Source organism: Carassius auratus, chromosome 27, assembly GCF_003368295.1.
Source record: "Carassius auratus strain Wakin chromosome 27, ASM336829v1, whole genome shotgun sequence".
Classification (NCBI taxonomy): Eukaryota; Metazoa; Chordata; class Actinopteri; order Cypriniformes; family Cyprinidae; genus Carassius; species Carassius auratus.
In genome coordinates, this window is record NC_039269.1 from 31,484,589 (window position 1) to 31,506,387 (window position 21,799).

Genomic DNA, 21,799 nt, shown 5'->3' on the forward strand with positions numbered 1-21,799 from the left:
AATATATACTGTTCACCTTTAAACCAGATGTATTATTATTCACGTAGCTTGGTAAACATGACAGTTTAACTAAATTGTTCAGTAAGATTTCTCTCTTTTCATAACAGCCACTGACCTGAAAAAAAAAAAAAAAAACAGCGTCTGAATGTGTTTTGAACTGTGTTCGGACAAATTTCTAAATGCAATGATGCATGAAATTGAGTTTGCATAACTAGAAGTGCATGCATTCACGTACTTGCATATAATATGTGTCGTGTATCTAATCTGTAAATTTGCAGTTAATGTTCAAATCCGTTTATCTCCTGTTTCGCAGATTACCTTTCGTGCAGGACGTTGAATATGGAAACACCTCACATCTCGGAGACTGCGACGGTGAGTTTGTGAATCTGTTTGGGATGTGACCTTTAGCTTCCCGCTCTACCTTCAGCATGTCTCTAGAGAATTCTCTAGCAGCTCTTCAACAATACAGAAAAGATCCGGTCAGGTCTGGTTCGAAAGTTTTGCTCAAGCAGTCAAAGTCACGAGAAAGTCACAGGTTGCATCAGGAGAGATGGAAGAAGATAACGAGAGAGTCTTTTCTTTTTAGAAATTAATTGATTTATTTAAAGTACGAGGTGTCTGGGTGCAAGATAGTGACAGTGTTTATATTGTTAAAAAGACAAAAGATGGTTTATATTTTCAAACAATGAGAAGCTTAGATTCGCCTTCCTCTGTTAATGGCATTTTGCAAATCTGGCAGCGTATGAAACACTCTCCGTCGATCTCTCCAGGTTTCATGGCTCAAAGCGCTCAGATTTAGCAGAATGTGGAACAGCAGTGAGGTTCTCAAGTCTCTTCTTGAGAGGTTCTTGACATAACAGACTGCCACAGATACTCAGACAGAAGAGGCTATATATCACTGCAGCCATATAGATTCAGCTGAGTCACACTGAATGAAACAGATTAAAGTTCAATGGCTTAGTAAGTGTGGACTTTCAAGGAATCTGTTTCTGTTTGAGGGTTTCAGGATAAAAATGGAGAACTGCAGCAGAATACAGTTGTCTTGTTTGGATTGCTCATTTTTGATTCAGGAAAAGAATGATGATGGCATTTTATGAATTCTTGGTGACTTCCTGAAGTTTTTAGTAGACACAACTGAATTTTGAGAGCACATTCAGGTTGATATGTGCTGTATGAATAAAACTGAGTTCAGCAATTTGCTCAATGAGCGTAAAACAGAGGATCTCAAACCTTTTGAGTCAAAGGCCCCTGTTTGTCCAAAAGGTATTTCCAAAATTGACAGGTGTTTCTGCAGTTATTATGACAAAGCTGCTTGTTTTCTTTTTTATTAACATAAAAAAAAAGATTGGCATGACATTGATATATTAAACTATTTAGCTGTCATTAATTGTTTAAGGTTAAACTTTTTAGGGGGGTTATTTTGACATTAATTTTAATTTCGAGTTTGAATGTTTTATTAATAATAATATATTATTTTAAATTTAAAAAAGCCCCCTAGTGGGCCCCGACCTCATGGTGTAGATTCTCTGGCCTAAACTGAACTGTAAAGTTTATGAATTTGTAAAATTTATGAATTTGTAAAATTTATCCTGCCATTAAAATCTATTTTAGACTTTTTGGCTGGCTTTTAACAGTTTTAATATTATATTTTAGGTAATTAAAATTGCCAAAAAAAAAAAAAAAAAAAAGGAATTAAAATGGTGTAGTGGTCAGGGTGGTGTGCTTGTTTACAGTATTCTATTATGGTATTTATTAATATTTTGAATTAGCTTTTGTTAGTATATATATATTTTTTTTAAGTGAATATACATATACATACGTATACATACATACATATATTTTTTGATATACATAAACATGTCAAAGCTATTGTGAATTGACTCTGATCATATACAGTACTCAACCCACTCATGTTTGCTGTTATGTGTGTAATTTACAATGTTATTGTAAATATGGTTTTATGAATATAGCTAGAGAGATTTCTAAACCTTAGAAAAGCCTTATATACTGTACAGTGATAGTGTGTTTACTCACTTTAACATTAAACATAAAGCTGGAGGCTGAAGGATGTATTTACAGACGGAGGAAAGGGAGGGACGGAATTAGCATGGAGAACAAAATGAACCCTAACGTCAAGAGGCAAATGGGGACTAATTAAAGAGGTCCGCGAAAAGACATTTAGGCACATTCATAATATAATTAGCCCATAGAAATGCATCTGTAAAATAAATTCTTCTGTCCTCTCTCACTCCATCCAACACACAGAATTTCAGACATATTTTAAAGAGCCCAGGACAAGTGAAACACTGAACGGCAAAAAAGATCAGAAAGGAGAGAGAGAAAAAACGAGTTTGTACAGAGTTTGTTTGAATCACACTCTTTGATGCTGCTTTAGTTTGACAGAAGCAGGCAAGCATATTAAAATTAGCCATATAGTTCTGTTAATGTTCATTTTAGATTACTTTATAAAGCTATTAAAGTTATCCAGCCAAGCACAGTGAGTTGTTTTATCTTTGTCTTGACAGTATTGCATAAATATACTAATTTGTTTTAAATACAGTACAGCTGAAAGAGGTCTCTTATGCTCAACAAGGTTGCATTTATTTAATCAAAAATAGAGTAAAACAGTGGTATTTTAAAATGTTATTGTAGTTTTTATTTAATTTCACTTATTATTAAAATTATACAAATATTTGTTTTCTATTTCAATGCATTTTAAAATAGAATTTATTCCTGTTACGGCAAAGCTGAATTTTCAGCTGAAAATATGCAACACATACAAATGATACAAAGATATAAGAGAAATCTATCAATGGTTAGGAGGTTTCTGTCACTTGAAAGCATTTCTGCACCCTTGAGGACACACACACACACACACACACACACATTACAAGAAATCTTTCTTTTAGTCTTTAAGAATGTTCAAAGGAAACAAAACATTTTAAAAAGGGTTCAGTTGTTGAGTGTGTTGTGTGCAGCAGACCCCTGCTGTTACAATGAACAAACGCAATGAGAACTGTGATTTCCAGCTGAGACAGAAAACAGAGAATGTGAGAGAGAGAATATAAGAAGAGATCAGAAAATTGAAGTTTGTGTATGAATGTATGTGCGAGTATAAGTGATAATGTCACTGTCTGTGCATGAATAGAAATGTATACGTTTGTTTTTGTTAACGCTATATTCTGGACTACCACGATGGCAGGCCCATAGTATGCTTTGAAGGGCTTCACACAATATTCATCTAAAACTGAAAGAGTGAGTGACCAAACAATGAACAGTTCACCCAAAAATAATCATTATCTCCTTTTTATGTCATTCTAAACCAGTTTGTCACCTTTTGTGGCCTACAATAGACGGAAAATCATTTAGACTGACGGGAGGGTGAGTAATTGATGAGAGAATTTTCCTACTTGGGTGAACTGTTCTTTTAAAAGTCCTCTTACTGTCAAGACATTTACTAGTTTGGATACTGAAGTAGACGCAGAGTCTGACAGCTTCTCATTTCTGAGACGTCTAACAGCCCACACATAAACGGCACCGCTAGAGGAGAGATATTCAGCGAGAAGAAAGCCAAGAGAAGAGATAATAGAGGAAAAGAGAGGTTAAAACCAAGGACATCTCACAGGGAACTGCAAAAGAATGAGTACAAGAAATGCTGTTAAAAGAAAGAAGGATTACACAAATGCCAATTCCAGGAAAAACTTTTAGAAAGCAGAGTATGAAAAGCATGAGTCATCAACTTCAAAAACTGCTGCGTTCTTTGAATTTATCGAATTATCTCTTTAGACCCATTTAGTTCTTGCATCCACTCACATTTCCAGGATGAATCTCAATTGCAAAGTTTCCTCGTGGTCAGTGATTGACAGTGGCGTTTGCATGTTCATGGTTCCTGAGGACTTTTAAATGCAAGGTTTCTAAGCTCATATTCCATCTCTGGAAGGTCACAGCCTTAGCCTAGTGAAACACACACTGTATCAAGTTCACCGAATTAGGAGCAACTGTAGTCAACAGCCTCTTGTTTTCTGATCGACTGCTAGGGCTGTAATGTACAGAAACTCAATAGATCAATTGCACACCCCTTCATAAGTCATGAGAAGCTTCTTTGATGCTTTTGTAAGCCATTCAAGTGTCAGTTTTTAAATGATTAGTCCTCCTTAATAGTGTCAATAGTTGTAGATGTTAGTGTTTTTTAGTAGTCCCAAAACTGCTTTTTGGCCTTCAAGGGCCGATTTTACTAAACATGACAAATTAGTGCACAATTCCAAAACAGTATCTATGGGAGTGGATATTTCTGTGGTTGGTTTTCTAACAACACGCAAATCAAAAAACACAGGCGCAACATCTCATTGACATATCGACTAAGGCAATATACAAACCGCACTGCAGATTAGCTTAGTCGCAAATAAAGAATAAAGAAATAAGCCACAATACGTTGAAAAGAACAAAAAATTTAAGGGTTAGTTCACCCCAAAATTAAAATTATGTCATTAATAACTCACGCTCATGTCGTTCCAAACCTGTAAGACCTCCGTTCATTTTTGGAATACAGTTTAAGATATTTTAGATTTAGTCCAAGAGCTTTCTGTTCCTCCATTGAAAATGTATGTACGGTATACTGTCCATGTCCAGAAAGGTAATAAAACATCTTCAAAGTCGTCCATGTGACATCAGCGGGTCATTTAGAATTTGTTGAAGCATCGAAAATAAATTTTGGTCCAAAAAAAAAAAAAACTTTATTCAGCGTTGTCTTCTCTTCCGGGTCTGTTGTGGCCGAATTCACGACACTGCATTGACGCTGATGACGTATTATGCTGCTGCCGTGTTATCTTTGCTATTGGGCACGCCAGAAAACACGTCAACAGCATCATGTGTCAAAAGTCACAGCAGTCGCACATGGATTGACAAATTATATTGCATTCCAAATAAATTAATATGTGTGAAAAAAATCCTCTCCCATCTGCCATGAGCTCTCTGTTCTCTGCGGTGCCTCACCCTAGCAACAAATATTACATCCATTTCAAGCGCAAAATTGTTTTTTTGAAGGCATTAAATAATGGCGCAAATACGATTAATTTGATGAGCATATATGTTAGTAAATCACGTTGCATAATTAATTTGAATACTCTCTTCCCATAAATAATGCATCTGAAAGTGAAACTCTTACAAGTGCATATTAAATAAGGTCAAGCACAAAAATAACTGCCCACACCTTTTCAGCTCTAATTCTTCACTATGCGTCTTTAGTAAATCCTGACAGTGATATTTAAATGCCAAAAGAAGGTTTGTGCTGGCACAAGCTGTTAGTAAAACTGGCCCCAAGTTCGTTGTTGTTTTTGGATTGTAACATATTTTGTTCTCTTTTTGCAGGTCTGTTACGTGAGAGTTTTATGGATGAGCCCGAAAGTCTTGTTACTTTGAATCTGCTGGTTGTCGCAGCAGTTTCTGCTTTCTCCACCGGGGCAGCACTCTCAGGCTTGGCAGTGTGCTGGATCATGGGTCAAAAACACCGCCACCGTTCACATAGCAGCACTCCTTCGTCCAGTAGTCAGCGGAAGACCGAGAAGGAACGGTGCATGATGGGACAAAGCAGGAGAGGCTCTGTGATGAGTGTATCCCGGCACAGCGGCACAGACCGGCCACGTTCACAGGGAGAGACGCTCTTCGTAATGCCGAATGGTTGGGTCAAAGCAGGCGACTTGGATCCAGGTCTGCTTCCCACACCGGAGCAAACTCCCCTGCAGCAGAAACGTGGGTTACGCCTGTCCGATTCCGGATCCAGTTGGGACCAAAGCCAGACCTTCTTGAGTTCGGTTGGAACTCAGTGTCCACCACCACCATCCACCTTGTTTCTCAGCTCTAAACTCCTGCAAGGATCCGGTCGACGGCATGAGGAAGCCATTGAAACTGGTATCGACCGGCAACGTTATGTCTCCCTCTCCAAGTACCGGGATCAGGGAATACGCCAAGGCACTCTTCTCCGCAAATCGGCAGGTGATTACAACTACCCCATGACTCCCCAAGACTCCCCTGACCGGCGGAGAGTGGTGTCAGCGCCCAGCACCCAGATAGAGTACAGCGGAGAGCCTCTTCGCTGGACCCACGAAGGCTACATCTTTAGCAGTCATGGCATACCTCCAACGGGCCACCACTACACCCCAGCCTCCCAGCATCCTGCAGGACTGACGCGCTCTGTGCTCCACGGGTCCCGGGGGATCATCGACATGGCAGACTTCAGCCACCTGCTCGGGAAGGGAGGGAGCGATCGGACACCGACAGGCCAGTGAACAGCGAGGAACCAAGATGCGAGGAGTGGGAAATTGTAGAAACGTGAGTGGCTGAAACCTCATGTGGACTGCGGAGGGCAACCTGGCCAATCACAGCAGCTCTCTGTATCTCTCTCTCTCTGTTTCTTTCCTCACCTGCTTGTCATCCTTTTTACTAATTTGTCTGGAACTGCTTGCATGAGGAAAAGCCAAAACTGGACCTCACTGACTACGAGAAGAGCAGCCATTCCTACTGGAAACAACTATTTCTTATCTCGGTTTCTCTGACAGAGATGTGTTTTTCCCTGTTGCTCTCCTTCTTACTGACTGCATATGAGTATGTCTTACCATACTTTATTGCGCCTTTATCAGATGGAGGAAAGAACCGTAGACATCTTGAAGACTATCTATCCCTGAATCTGTTCAGACCTTGACTCTCTTTAGCAGGTTACTCTTTCAGCAGATTTGTAAGTTTGATACAATGACAGCATTTCATTTGGGACAATTGTTAACTCCAAATAAGAGGAAGAACCCAACACTTTCTTGGAGTAATGACTCAGCGGTCAACGGTGGTTGTTGTTTCTGGCTGATACCAAACTCTATACAAAGTGCTGTGATTACCGGCGTACAGGACACCCCATTTACATCAGTGTAAATGCTGTAGGAGCATATTTAGACAGGTTAACTGGTCGAAGGGAAAGATTTGGATTGAACTTGTACTACGGAATCGTTTTCACATCACAGTGATTATTGATTGGTTCTAACTTCTTGTAGCCCATTAAAATGTAAATTTTCTCCATAGCATACGTAGCAGTGTTGTAGTACTTGAGTCCTTCAATACTGGACTCAGACTGAAGTCCATGTCCATGAGCATATTTTCCATGACTGATCGAGACCAGCTCATTCAAGCCTGAGTCCAAATGCTCCTGAATATATAGTCTTGGCTTAAGACGGACTTGAGTAGTACACCCCTGATTCATAGAAAGATGAACTGAAACTGTTTCAGCATACTAAATGGGAGAATAAAGAGAAGCAAATTACAGAAAGAACCACATTAGCCAAAATAACAACAGTGTCTGTCGCCATCAGCAGCATTTTTTTCTTTTCCATTATAAAGGCTTGTGTGTGACATCACTACATGTGGGCGGGGCCCCGTCTCATGTTTTGCTTTGCAAGATTACCAGTATGACAGTTGCATTGATGTATTATTTTGACCAAAATGTATGAATAGAAAACACACGATTTTTTCTGTTGTATGCTTGGGAATCTTTTGTGTTTTATGACTTTGTTCTCTGTCGAGTGAGCTGAGGCCTTTACATCAGTATTACCTCAGTCTTGAATTCAGACTTTACAAGAGAGAGAGACAGAGAGAGAAAACTTTGGTTGGACGAGTTTCATGGCCTCAACCACATAAATTTCTGTGTTCTGTGTAGCTCTGTGAGTTTAATCAGAGAAACTCTGATAGAGTTCTTTCTGAGGACTTATGAACACACTGGATTCCAAATCTTTTTGTCTTTTTGTTTTGTTTCATCCTTTTTTGTACAGTGACATTTTTTTACACAGTACGTAAAATGTAACATGGAACAGAGAACTGAGGGAAAAACACCCACTGTTTTCTAAAATGACACAATAAGAGACAGAGAAAGACTGTCTTGAGGACACTTGGACTCTTCTTCCTAAAGATGCTGTTTGACCTTTTGTTTCTCCCGGACTCTGAAGGAGAGCAAACGAGAATGGGAAGCCAGAGAAAAGGAATCACAGTGTGAGAACTAAAAGGACTGCAAAGTCAAGAGATGTCATGTGATTTGAAGCCAGTTACATTACTGGGTGTGTGTTTTTCAGTGAAGTAACCAATCATTTTGCTTGTCATATCCATCATAATACACTTCCCTTCCTTTTGTATTTATTTACTTTGGTTTTGAAAATTCTTCATCATCAACAGGGATCAAGGATTGCAATTTTCAGTCATGTGTCCCTAAGTCATTGTGACCTTATATCATTAATTATCTAACAATATCATAATCAAATGTACAGAGAAACACTCTCTGGCTCTGTTCCAAACCCTAGTGAGTTGCCTTTTTTCTCAAGCAGTTTCATTCAAGATGGCAGACAGAGTTTACATTTATGAATTTGGCAGGTGTTTTATCCAAAGTGAGTTACATTGCAATTAGGGTATAATTAGTTCTGTCTTCTGATAATAGTTCTGTCTTATTTCAGATCAAGTAATGAAAACCTTAAATGTAAAACTTTGATAAGTAACATGCCTTCGTCTTTATTTAACTTTATTTTGAGAATCAAGTTTCTATGTCTCCTTAGACACTGTTAATGGAGTTGCTGTCCAAAAAGATTGTTTCAAAAAAGTCAAGTTCATTTTGGTTTGGATTCTACCTTAAAAGACATTAGACAACAAGTTGGCTCTCTAGGGTTTGGAAAATAACCTTTTCATCAACTTCCTCTTTCTGCATGACCCGCACACAAGTGTCCGTTTCCACATAGGCTAGCTTTGCAATTAAACATCTAATAGCATCAGTCTGTTAGATATCGTAAGCAGATGTCTGATTAGATGAGTTGCCACACACACTTCAGTTCACAGGAATGCATGTAATAATGGTTCTCATGCACCTGCAAGATGTCTCTTATTAAAAGCACATGCTACATACATCACTTAAGCATACTTCTCTGTCCTAGAGAGCACGATCTCACCATTGACGAAGATCTCAGAAAACACACACTCTTGCAGTTGTGTGCAACGGTCGGTTGAACATTGATTAGCTCATAAATCCAGCTGAAAGGAGAGTCATGGTTGATTGCACTGTGTGTGTGTGCCTGTGTGTGTTTATGAGTTTAAATTACTGTGTGTATGTATTTAGGTCTCCTCTCTTCAGCATTGAAGATACACCAGGCAGGAAATAGGATCCAGAACACAGGAAATAGATCCCGGTATGCAGGAAATGCATGGATATAGCTGCTTACCTGTAGTTCAAGGACTCTAAGGCAAGTAATAAAATGCAGGAAGTAGCAAATGTGCCATATGCTAATATTCTAACCATATGTAAAGAAAGAAGCACGTCAGGAAGATATCATATACTTTTTATCATAAAGATCTCAACGTTTTCAAGTGTTCAAATTCACAATCTTCAAAAGAAACTGTGCCATATTCATCTTCATAAGCGTTTGCCAACAGAAAATGGAATCGCTAAGTTTGCTACTAAGCTACGAAGACGCCAAAACAAGTGTTTCTTCAAAGTGTGACTTGTGATCTCAAATGGATCAGTTTATTAAGGTTTGCTTTTACTTTTCTAAGTGAACAGAGTTTAGTTTCTTGCCTGGTGGATGACAAAACAAGGATGTTTTTCTCCTGAAAGAGAAAAGCTAGTAAGCTACCACATAGCAACAACATGCTAATACTGTAGAAGCGTGTTTTGCCTGGAAAACCACTGCTTGTTTTTCTTGAGAAAATAGTAGGCTAAGTCTAGTTCCCAGTATAATTCCTGACCTTTTTCTTTCAAACCTCAAGAAACAAACACACACACACAAACTGCCTTCAATAAAAAGATACAAGTTTCCACACATTCCGTTTTATGCCTACCTGCTCAAATTGATGTTGAGTGACATTGACTTTTTCACGCAGTGCCATTCTGTGTTAATTCTGGTCTTTTATTGTCAACACAAAGTGTTGAATGTGGTGTGAATGTATTCAAAAGATCTTGCTGTCATAACCCAGTGTCTTTATCTCCGATCATGCTGCAACAAGCACAATATTGTACAATAATCAAGGCCAACAATGTGTGTTTGACTTTATCCACAATGTTTTATTGCTTTTTTTTGGTCCACAAATTATCACATTTATTGGTTTTCACTGACTTTGCAAATGATTCTTGATCTCTTGATAAGATCTTGTTGACATCTTGTACGAAAGTGTAAATGGCGACACAGATTTGCCTTCGACGTGAAGGGCTGTGTGTAAGACTGAATCAGTGATACGTTGAGTTGTTTACATAAACTCAGTTGCTCTGTACATAGCTCAAATCCTGATTTCCACCCCTCCGCTGGCGATGATATAATGTCCCTGTGTATAGAAGTCCAGGGGTGGTATCCAGTGAAAACTGTTTTGTTCGTTTGTTGGTTTTTAAATAATCTCACATGTATAGACGTACAAACCTTTCACACATGAACACACAAGACTCAGTACTGGAGCACACACTTATTTTCGGACGTAAATCAACATGGAGATTTTATCATTCTAATAAACACATTTGATTGTTTGACCTTTGTCTCTGATAAATGTGTCTTCCATAAAGAGATGATGTTACACTCTTAAGTAAAAAAGGTACAAAAGCTGTCACTGGTGCGGTAAATTTTTTGTACCTTATTTTCTTTTAAAGGGTGCATTTTTATACCTTATTATTATTCATTATAATAATAATTAAGGATACTACGTCAGCTAGTAACCTTAACCTTACATCAGAGACTGTTTCTACCAACAGAAAGTTAGAACGTAATGAATTATATTTTAAAAATAACATTTTAATAAAACAAGGGCCTGTATTAATAATTGTTTAATCAAAGTAGTACATCATTTTAAGCCATGGAAAATAAAATACATTTTCACTGTACTAATTATATATGTCTCAATTTAAATAAAATATTTAATTGACCATTTTAAAAGATGGAAATCACATTAGTTCATTTTAATTTTTCACTACATCAGAATTAACTGAACATACAGTAGGAGCAGAATTTAAATAATTTCACTAGTCTGAGCAGAGTTACTCAGACTAGTTTTTTTTGTCATGTCTCAATGCATTTCTAAATCAAAGCACTGAAAATGATTGCACTCTGAAATATTGCATGATAGCATTTTGTGATCATTTAATACATGCACCGTTAATTAACATAGGAATACATTTTAAATCATTTTACTTCTTTGGATTAAGCATATGTTGCCATTTTTATCTCGTCTCAATGTATTTTTAAATCAAAACATTCAAATGATTAAGTAATATAATGTTTTTTTTTTTAAGACAAAACATGTTTTGGTGAGATATTGTTTTAACAGATTTTTAGGATTATTAGGATATTCCATGTACAGTAATCACTTTCCATCCTGTTAGTCTTTTGTACAATCCCTTTAACAAAAGCCAGTTCCTCAGTGGCTTTATCCTCAAGGAAGTGACATCATTTTGGAGGCAAAACAACTGCAAAAACACTACTAAGTATTAGCCATGGTTTTTAGTGCATTCAGTGATGCTTTGTGGTTTAAGTTTGTCTGTCTTCTATTCTGCTGATAAAACAAATCAAATTTGGTATCAATGGTTATAATTATATAAAAAAATATATTTTTTGACATTTTGGCCTACTGTAAACAATCTCTTAGTCCCTCAATGGCTACCTTTAACTGTTTGTTAGCCGTTGTTATTAAACGTTAGAATATCTGAGTATGAGCATATATATAACTAATATTTTCCATGCATGTTCATCAGGTGGAAAGGTTGTTTGCTTCATTTGCAGTAGATGGCGTTTCACTGAACTGCACATACATTGAAATTTCACACAGCATCTCTGTGTTGCTGTGGAGAACCATATCACCATGGCAACTTCTGTGCCATCTGAAGACTAGAGTGATGTTGTTTTGAAGGATCATTACTTGGAAGTTAATTAGACACATCAACATATCAATTATATCAGGCTTTTAGCATCAATACAGTTTAATTTGACTCATTCATGTCCTTAGCTTCTAATAGATTTTAAAACTAAAATTAAGTCAAAGGTGTAATAGTTTGGTGTAGTAAACAGACAGATCTCAAGCGGTCGCTAAACCTGCAAAGATGCTATCAGATAGTAATACATAAGTACTTTTGGTTTTACTATGATACTATTTAAACAAAACAATACGTAGGCCTACATTGTTTGGTAACATGACGAAGAAAAAACATATTACTACTACATTACTACATACTGTTTTTAGTACTCCCTAGACCTGATTAGTTATTTAACACTGGCCAATTTCAGTTCATGTGATCATTTAATCGCTACACCTACTGCCACGTGCCAAATGCTTTTGATGTCTACTGTGTGAGCACGAGACTGCAGAGACAAAGCATGTGACGTATACACTGAATGATCACTAGAGGGCGGTTTAACCTTACATGACAAACCGTGCAACCTGCTCAGAGCAACTATCCATCATCTCAAATGATGATTTATTATTTAGATTTGTGTACTTTTTTCATAACTATTTTAAATCATTTTTCTTTAAGAAAATATATAAAAAATAATAATAAATATAATAAAAAATAATAATAAATAAATCAGTTTAACAAAACAAATGCATTGAAAATATGATAATGATAACAAATGCTGGGTAGATTGCTCACAAATTGTAGTCTATAACTGATTGCAAATTACATGACAAAAATGACGATAATCCATTACATTACACTTTTAAGTTAATGTAATCAGAATACTCTTTGATTACTTTTGACCTAACTTCATCACATTGATTTAAATAGGACTATCTCATACCATACTGATATAAAACATACAAAGAGTAAGAAAATATATTCCATTCGATGTAATTAATAACATGAAGTAAGTTTAACATTATGCTACTTCAATTTTTCCCAAACTGGGGTTTGTAAATGAACTTCAGGGGCTTCAGGAGTTTAAATTATATAATTATAATTATATTAATATAATATAATATAATATAATATAATATAATATAATATAATATAATATAATATAATATAATATAATATAATATAATAATTTTATTTAAACAATATTATTGAATTCCATCATATAGGCATATTACTTCATCATGAAAATCATCATTAGAACATTACAAAAATGGCAAAGTGCAGAAAATAATCATTTAGACATTTTATTGGGAAATATTGCAGACAAAAATAAATATATATTTTCTGAAAGTAACAGTCAAAACAAGAACACACGTACCCTTGTAGTGCCATGCCATGGTAGGCTACTTTTTGCGATTATCTTATTCATGCAACAAAGTTTTTAAAGTGTACTTTATAGAATTATTATGGTATTTCCATCAAATCTTGTAACCATGATTACACCAATGTTGTCAAATGTAGACCACACTTTGTTATACTGTGTTCTTATATGACGGGGATCTGCCTCAATCTAATCTAGATCAACTTACTCTAGATAACTTTTTACATTCAGTATGAACAAGTGTCCCTTTTACTAGCTCTTTTCAGCAGAAAGTAATAGCCAATCGAATCCAGACAGCAGTTGGTAGTAGCGATCCACTCAGAGACATCAAGAAACACATGCACAAAGTCACGTAAATCATCTGATGCTACATATTGCAACAAAAGACCAATATGAACAGGCGTGAAGCAAACTATGAATGTGAACATGTTCGCAGTGATGATAGCGGCAATGTTTGTCCTTTCCATTTTATCCCTGCCTTGGACATGCTTAAGGGATCTGATCAGGATGTAGATGGTTTGTGTGGAGCAAAGTATGACGATGAGCACTGGAATAAGATAACCTAAAATCTCTAAAAGATAGACAAATCTTGTACCAAGCTTTTCTGTTATTCTTAGGTCATAACAGGTCTGTAATTTGTCTGGGAGAAGGTTCGCCATAGTTACTAGCACAGATGACCACTACTATCATCCAGATGAAGATGCACTTTGAAATGGCGATCATCTTACTTCTGGAGGCCAGTGCTTTGGTCAGAAACGGAAACTTGACGGCTATGAATCGCTGAAAGCTGATGGCTGTAATGGTGAAGATGCTGCTGTACATTTTGGAGTATTGGGTGCACAGCAGGAATGTACACAATACACTGGGTTTAATCTGGCAAAAGGCTTCCAGTATCCTGAAAGGTAGAAAAATAATGGCTAGGAAATCGGCCACCAGTAGATTGAACATGTAGATGTGCGTGTCTGTCCAGCGCTTGAGGCGGCAGAAGATACACAGAGCCGTGACGTTGAAGAAAAGACCCACTATGAAGACAGGTGGGTAGGCAACACGTTCAAAGTAACTGAGTGCTTTGTCTGTGTTGTTCATCTCTGCACTGCAGTTATATTCCATCTAGACCAGAGCCAATGATATTGTACAAAGGGTTAGTGGTCATTTAAGTGAGAAAGCTGCTTTAAGAAGTTAAAGTTCTTATCATTACAAGTAAAATATTAAAATGCATGAGCTCAGATGCTGCAGGATAGCCTGTTTATCTACACTAACTTCACTTTTCAGAGTTATTTTGGTTAATTTTTTTTTTATTAAATAGCAAAATGTGTCAGACGAATGCTGCAGATTATTTTCTCAGAATTAATCTGATCAGTATCTTGTAGTTTTGGTGGTTTGTGCTGTCTGTGTGAAGTCAATTCTTATGAAGTAAGAGGTGGGTTGTGTTTCATCATGAGCAATTAATGTTTCCCAACCAGGAAGTGTGCAAATACATTTTGTTTTCTCATTTGAAGAACATACTACTTATTTATCTTGGAGAATGTACTTTGTGTAGAATAAATGCCACATGGTTTTATATTTAATCTATGATATTGAAATTTTTTAAATGTATCTTAAATTTATAAATAGTTTCTTGTCCACTGTATGCAGACTGTAGAAGCGTGTACGTGCAGAGAAGCATACTGAAACATGCAGCTTGATGTAAAAAAAAACACACTGTGGTTTTACAACAGTCATGTATATTTAAATACATAAATGAGGACAGGAAGTGTAGCATTTTGAGGTTACATGCAATGCTTTAACAAACAATAGCTCAGTAATGAATAAGAAGTTGATTGTGATGTAAAATAGTTTTAAATGCAGTTTAGAAACATGCTTTAAAGCTCTGAATACAAAATCATAACTTGTAAAACATACAGGTTTTAATGCTCTTATATTTATAATAATAAAAAGTGCTAGTAAATTCCTGCTACTGGCAGTATAATCACAAATATTACATTTGTAAAGAATTTGTTATGATTTTAGGATTTACTCTTTGTAATGTATTTATTATTAATGTATTTAGCTAGTTTATTGTTGTAAAGTACTTCATTAATTTTACATTTGTTTCTAAATGTGCTATATAAATAAATCTATCAGTGAAATTACCATGAATATGAATTATATGTTATTAAAAATAATGCTAGATGTTTTGAATAATTACATGATTCAGCATGACTTCTGTAATCTCTTCCGTAATCCCTATAGCATTTAAACTCATTGCCTTAAATACCATAATATTAATAAACCAAGCTTGACTGCTAATTGAATAATCTTTTTTTTTTTTTTTTACATCTAGTTATCCCTCCATTTCCCTGATTGACAACAAGAACAACTCACCATGATTTCTAGCTTGTTCTTCTCTCAAAAAAAGAAAAAAAAGCCTGTGAGTCCGTTAGAAGTGCAGTTCTGGGTGCTGTGACAAGCCCTAGGTTTAAAGAACTGAAAAGCGTAGGCTGTATGTTGCATGACCTGACAGCCTGCGTCTTTCCTCTGCTGATACTGAATGATGTTGCATCATCAATGTAGATTATGATTGAACCTTTGACACTGAAAGTGCTATAAGGTGTCAGAACACTGGTACACACTCAATGCTGTCTGCAGATTTCCATTTTCAGCACTGGTAATATGCAGTTTTTACATGGTGTGCCATAAATATATGGTGTTCTAAAGTTTACCTGCAAACAAAACAAAAAAAAAAGTATTGTGAAATGTGCACAGATGGAAAAACTAAATGAGTGGGGCTTGCTCTTTTAAAAAAAATTAAGCTTATGGAGGGTGCCGAGTATTTAGTGTGTAGGTATATGGTTAAGTACACACACACACAAACACACACACACAGGGTGCGAATTGTTGGGGGGGGGGGTTGCGTGGGACTTCCCCCTTTCTGGTCAATGTATCCCGTCCTCTGCTTAATTATTTTTAGTGATCAGTGCTATTCAGGGCCGTAGCTGGGGTTTGTGGGGCTCCGATGAAGGTTGACCCAGTGGGCCCTGTTTGAAATTTTGTATTTGTATGCTCATTCTTTTTATTTATTTGTGCTATTTACACAGAGTTAACGTTGTTTTCAAGTCTGTAGGTGTCCAGGTACAGAAACCAAATAATCAAATGTAAAATAATACTGCATAGTCTTCAATATAAAATAAAATATACAATCAAACCAAAATGTATTCAGACACCATCAACATTTCTCACATTATCACAGTTTATTTGCTAGTTTGGAAAATGGTAATAAAATATGACAAGAACTCAACCAAACAAAACTTCAGACAACTGTTAGTATGACAACATTTACACAACTAGCAATACTTTGTTGACCAGTTAGCTTAATTTTGTTCAGACTGGTGTGAAAAGGTTGCATTAGCAATTCAGGAAAAAACACATAAGCAAAACATGGTGCTTTATGGTGCCAAATCATTTTGGGTCCCAATTTTATTATTATTATTATTATTATTAATAATAATCGATTTCACTAGTAGTCCACTGTATGAAGAATTTTGGGGTATAATATATCAGTTCACTTTATTTGCTATACTCACTTCTGCACCTATAAATATATATGAAATTATATCTGGTGTCTAAATAATTGTTGATTTGACTGTGCATTAATTATTGTTAAAAATACGAAGTAAAAGATCAGTGAGTGATTTTCTTTTTCATTTTCTTGGATTAACTAAATTAGACGCGGTCACTTTAAGAGATGATGAACACATACAATACAATACACATCCCATTTTTTTCTAAACTGTTTACTTTCACTTAAGACATAACCGACAGTTTTTTCGAACATACTTTCCAAGACGGGTATTATGACATATTTTGTATGTATTAGTCGGTGAAAGAGCAAAACCAGAACACCGCGGGTGTTGAATTGGACTCTTTCACGTCCTTTTCTGTCTGTGTAAACTGCGATTCCTATTTGTTCGTTCATGTGCAGCAAGAACTTCGAGGAGAACTTTGCAGAAGAGAGCTTGGTTCAGTGTTGCTGTCCGCTAAACGCGGCTCTCTCTCGCGAGTAACAGCTTCTCAGTTGAGCTTTTCCTCGTCTTGTGTTTTAATGCTTTAAACTCTTATGAATGTTTAAATTGACAAGTTGCAAGGCTTAAAAAAACGTGAAAATTATAAGCTTTCGTGATCACAAGCAGCAGTGGTCTGTCAACTGTCCTGAGCTTTTTTTAGGCTAAACTCATCCAGAGGGTTGAGATCGCCAGAGCCCCCCCTCAGCCATGGGCCCCTATAATCGTCACCACCTTTCACCCCACTAGCGACGGCCCAGCGTCAGGCCTACATTTTATGGTAACATGAAGAAGAAAAAACGTATTACTAATAATATGGATGATGTTTTTAGTACTCCCTAGCCCTGATTAGTTATTTAACACTGGCCGTTTTCAGTTCATGTGATCATTTAATCGCTATACCTACTGCCACGTGCTAAATGCTTTTGATGTCTACTGTGTGAGCACGAGACTGCAGAGACAAAGAATGTGACGTATACACTGAATGACCACTAGAGGGCAGTTTAACCTTACACGACAAACCATGCAAACTACTCAGAGCATCTATCAATCATCTCAAATTATGATTTATTATTTATATTTGTGTATTTTATTCATAACTATTTTAAATCATGTTTCTTTAATAAAATATAGAAAAAATAATACTAAATATAATATTAATAATAATAATAATAATAATAATAATAATAATAAGTTTATTATTATTATTATTATAGTGTGTGTGTGTGTGTTCACTGCTCTGTGTGTGTGCGCATTTCGGATGGGTTAAATGCAGAGCACAAATTCTGAGTATGGGTCACTATACTTGGCTGAATGTCACTTCACTTCATCACATTGATTTAAATAAGATAATCTCATACCATACTGATATAAAACATACAAAGAGTAAGAAAATATATTCAATTCGTTGTAATTAATAACATGAAGTGCGTTTAACATTATGCTACTTCAATTTTTCCCAAACTGGGGTTTGTAAATGAACTGTAGGTGCTTCAGGAGTTTAATAAAAAGATAATAATGCATTAAATCATAATTTTTTTTTTTTAATTCTAACATTGAATAACATCAATCAAAATAAAACACTAAAATAAATGTGTTTACGTACATGTACTGTAATTGACCATTAACCAACAAGGAACTGTAAAACATGTAATTGTGAAAATTATTAAAATATTTATTTTAAAATCTCAGGGTAGCCTACTTCTAGTTAATATATTAGGTAAAAAAGTGCAGATGGCAAAAAAGTTTGGGAATGCCTGCATTGCATATAAATGAGAAATAATGTGAATTTGTGTATCTCAAAGGGGTCATATGAAGCAATTTCAAGGTTTCCTTTCTCTTTGGAGTGTTACAAGCTGTTCATGAATAGATTAGATCCATTAAGTTGCAAAGGCTAAAGTCTTAAACCCAAAGAGATATTCTGTATAAAAGTTAAGACTCTGCCACATGTCCACAAAATTGGAAGACTTTCTGAATGCATAGAAGCAGTAGGTTATTTTACAAATGAACATTTAAAAGATGAAAAAGAGGAATAGGAAGAATCAATAAATTATGAAAGTGAAAAGTGAAAGTCGTGACATTTGCAAAGTATGGTAACCCATACTCAGAATAGGTGCTCTGAAATCATCATTAGGTGAAAAGGTGAAAATCATCATTAGAACATTACAAAAATGGCAAAGTGCAGAGGATAATCATTTAGACATTTTATTGGGAAATATTGCAGACAAAAATAAATATATATTTTCTGAAAGTAACAGTCAAAACAAGAACACACGTACCCTTGTAGTGCCATGCCATGGTAGGCTACTTTTTGCGATTATCTTATTCATGCAACAAAGTTTTTAAAGTGTACTTTATAGAATTATTATGGTTTTTCCATCAAATCTTGTAACCATGATCACACCAATGTTGTCAGATGTGGACCACACTTTGTTATACTGTGTTCGTCACATATGACGGGGATCTGCCTCAATCTAATCTAGATCAACTTACTCTAGATAACTGTTTACATTCAGTATGAACAAGTGTCCCTTTTACTCTTTTCAGCAGAAAGTAATAGCCGATCGAATCCAGACAGCAGTTGGTAGTAGCGATCCACTCAGAGACATCAAGAAACACATGCACAAAGTCATGTGAATCATCTGATGCTATATATTGCAACAAAAGACCAATATGAACGGGCGTGAAGCAAACTATGAATGTGAACATGTTCGCAGTGATGATAGCGGCAATGTTTGTCCTTTCCATTTTATCCCTGCCTTGGACATGCTTAAGGGATCTGATCAGGATGTAGATGGTTTGTGTGGAGCAAAGTATGACGATGAGCACTGGAATAAGATAACCTAAAATCTCTAAAAGATAGACAAATCTTGTACCAAGCTTTTCTGTTATTCTTAGGTCATAACAGGTCTGTAATTTGTCTGGGAGAAGGTCGCCATAGTTACTAGCACAGATGACCACTACTATCATCCAGATGAAGATGCACTTTGAAATGGCGATCATCTTACTTCTGGAGGCCAGTGCTTTGGTCAGAAACGGAAACTTGACGGCTATGAATCGGTGAAAGCTGATGGCTGTAATGGTGAAGATGCTGCTGTACATTTTGGAGTATTGGGTGCACAGCAGGAATGTACACAATACACCTGGTTTAATCTGGCAAAAGGCTTCCAGTATCCTGAAAGGTAGAAAAATAATGGCTAGGAAATCGGCCACCAGTAGATTGAACATGTAGATGTGCGTGTCTGTCCAGCGCTTGAGGCGGCAGAAGATACACAGAGCCGTGACGTTGAAGAAAAGCCCCACTATGAAGACAGGTGGGTAGGCAACACGTTCAAAATAACTGAGTGCTTTGTCTGTGTCGTTCATCTCTGCACTGCAGTTATATTCCATCTAGACCAGAGCCAATGATATTGTACAAAGGGTTAGTGGTCATTTAAGTGAGAAAGCTGCTTTAAGAAGTTAAAGTTCTTATCATTACAAGTAAAATATTTAAATGCATGAGCTCAGATGCCGCAGGATAGCCTGTTTATCTACACTAACTTCACTTTTCAGAGTTATTTTGGCTCATTTTTTTAATTAAATAGCAAAATGTGTCAGACGAATAATGCAAATTCTTTTTTCAGAATTCATTTGATCAGATTCTTGTAGTTTTGGTGGTTTGTGCTGTCTTTGTGAAGTCAATTCTTATGAAGTTAGAGGTGGGTTGTGTTTCATCATGAGCAATTAATGTTTCCCAACCAGGAAGTGTGCAAATACATTTTGTTTTATCATTTGAAGAACATACTACTTATTTATCTTGGAGAATGTACTTTGTTTAGAATAAATGCTATATGGTTTTACATTTAATTTATGATACTGACACATTTTTAAATGTAGCTTAAATTTATAAATATTTCTTGACCACTGTATGCAGACTGTAGAAGCGTGTACGTGCAGAGAAGCATACTGAAACATGCAGCTTGATGTAAAAAAACACACTGTGGTTTTACAACAGTCATGTATACATGTATAAATGAGGACAGGAAGTGTAGCATTTTAAGGTTACATGCAATGCTCTAACAAACAATAGCTTTGTAATTAATAAGAAGTTGATTGTGACGTAAAATATAGTTTTATATGCAGTTTAGAAACATGCGTTAAAATACAAGCTCTGAATACAAAATCATAACATGTAAAACGTACAGGTTTTAATGCTCTTATTTTTATAATAATAAAAAGTGCTAGTATATTCCTGCTACAGGCAGTATAATTACAAATATTACATTTGTAAAGAATTTGTTATGATTTTAGGGTTTACTCTTTCTATTTAATATTATTTTATTTTATTATTAATGTATTTAGCTAGTTTATTGTTGTAAAGTACTTCATTAATTTTAAATTTGTTTCTAAAGGTGCTATATAAATAAATCTGTCAGTGAAATAACCATGAATATGAATTATATGTTATTAAAAATGATGTTAGATGTTTTGAATAATTACATGATTCAGCATGACTTCTGTAATCTCTTCCCTAGCATAATCCCTAGCATTTAAACTCATTGCCTTAAATACCATAATATTAATTAAACAAGCTTGCCTGCTAATTTAATTTTTTTTTTTTTAACGTCTAGTTATCCCTTCATTTCCCTGATTGACAACAAGAACAACTCACCATGATTTCTAGCTTGTTCTTCTCTCAAAAAAAAAAGCCTGTGAGTCTGTCAGAAGTGCAGTTCTGGATGCTGTGACAAGCCCTAGGTTTGAAGAACTGAAAAGCGTAAGCTGTATGTTGCATGACGTAGGCATGACGTAGTCGCAAGCGTAGGCTGTATGTTGCAGCCTGCATCTTTCCTCTGCTGATGCTGAATGATATGCAGAGAGGATATCATTCCTCTCTCTGAGAGAGGATCTTGATAGACTGGGATCATCAGCGAATACTGGTAAGTAAACACAAGAAGATATGATTAGTGACACTCGCAGAGAGAAGCACTATAAGTCTGCTTCGAACAAACGAGCCCGGACAATGAGAGGTGCGTGGTGTGTGCTTATGAAGCA

At 36.0% G+C, this 21,799-nt stretch overlaps 2 protein-coding genes and 1 pseudogene across 4 annotated transcripts in view; 1 reads left to right on the forward strand and 2 right to left on the reverse strand.

Moving 5' to 3' along the window:
* Positions 1-6,599, forward strand: part of LOC113046224 (semaphorin-6B-like) — a 96,176-nt gene extending 89,577 nt beyond the window's left edge. For all 3 annotated transcript variants that reach the window (XM_026207167.1, XM_026207169.1, XM_026207168.1), the window contains 2 exons: positions 314-372; positions 5,368-6,599. In XM_026207167.1, coding sequence (XP_026062952.1) covers positions 314-372; positions 5,368-6,284 — 976 coding nt within the window. In that variant the 3' untranslated portion in view covers positions 6,285-6,599. The remainder of the gene's footprint in view (positions 1-313; positions 373-5,367) is intronic.
* A 6,801-nt stretch (positions 6,600-13,400) lies between these two features.
* On the reverse strand, positions 13,401-15,845 carry LOC113046457 (G-protein coupled receptor 55-like; annotated as a pseudogene).
* Positions 15,846-18,981: 3,136 nt separating this feature from the next.
* Positions 18,982-21,496, reverse strand: LOC113046458 (G-protein coupled receptor 55-like). Its single transcript, XM_026207308.1, has 2 exons — positions 21,417-21,496; positions 18,982-20,155 (listed from the first exon to the last, which is right to left on the reverse strand). Exons 1-2 carry the CDS (start codon positions 21,417-21,419, stop codon positions 19,250-19,252), a joined length of 909 nt encoding a protein of 302 aa, XP_026063093.1. The 5' UTR covers positions 21,420-21,496; the 3' UTR covers positions 18,982-19,249.
* Between the last annotated feature and the right edge of the window lie 303 nt (positions 21,497-21,799).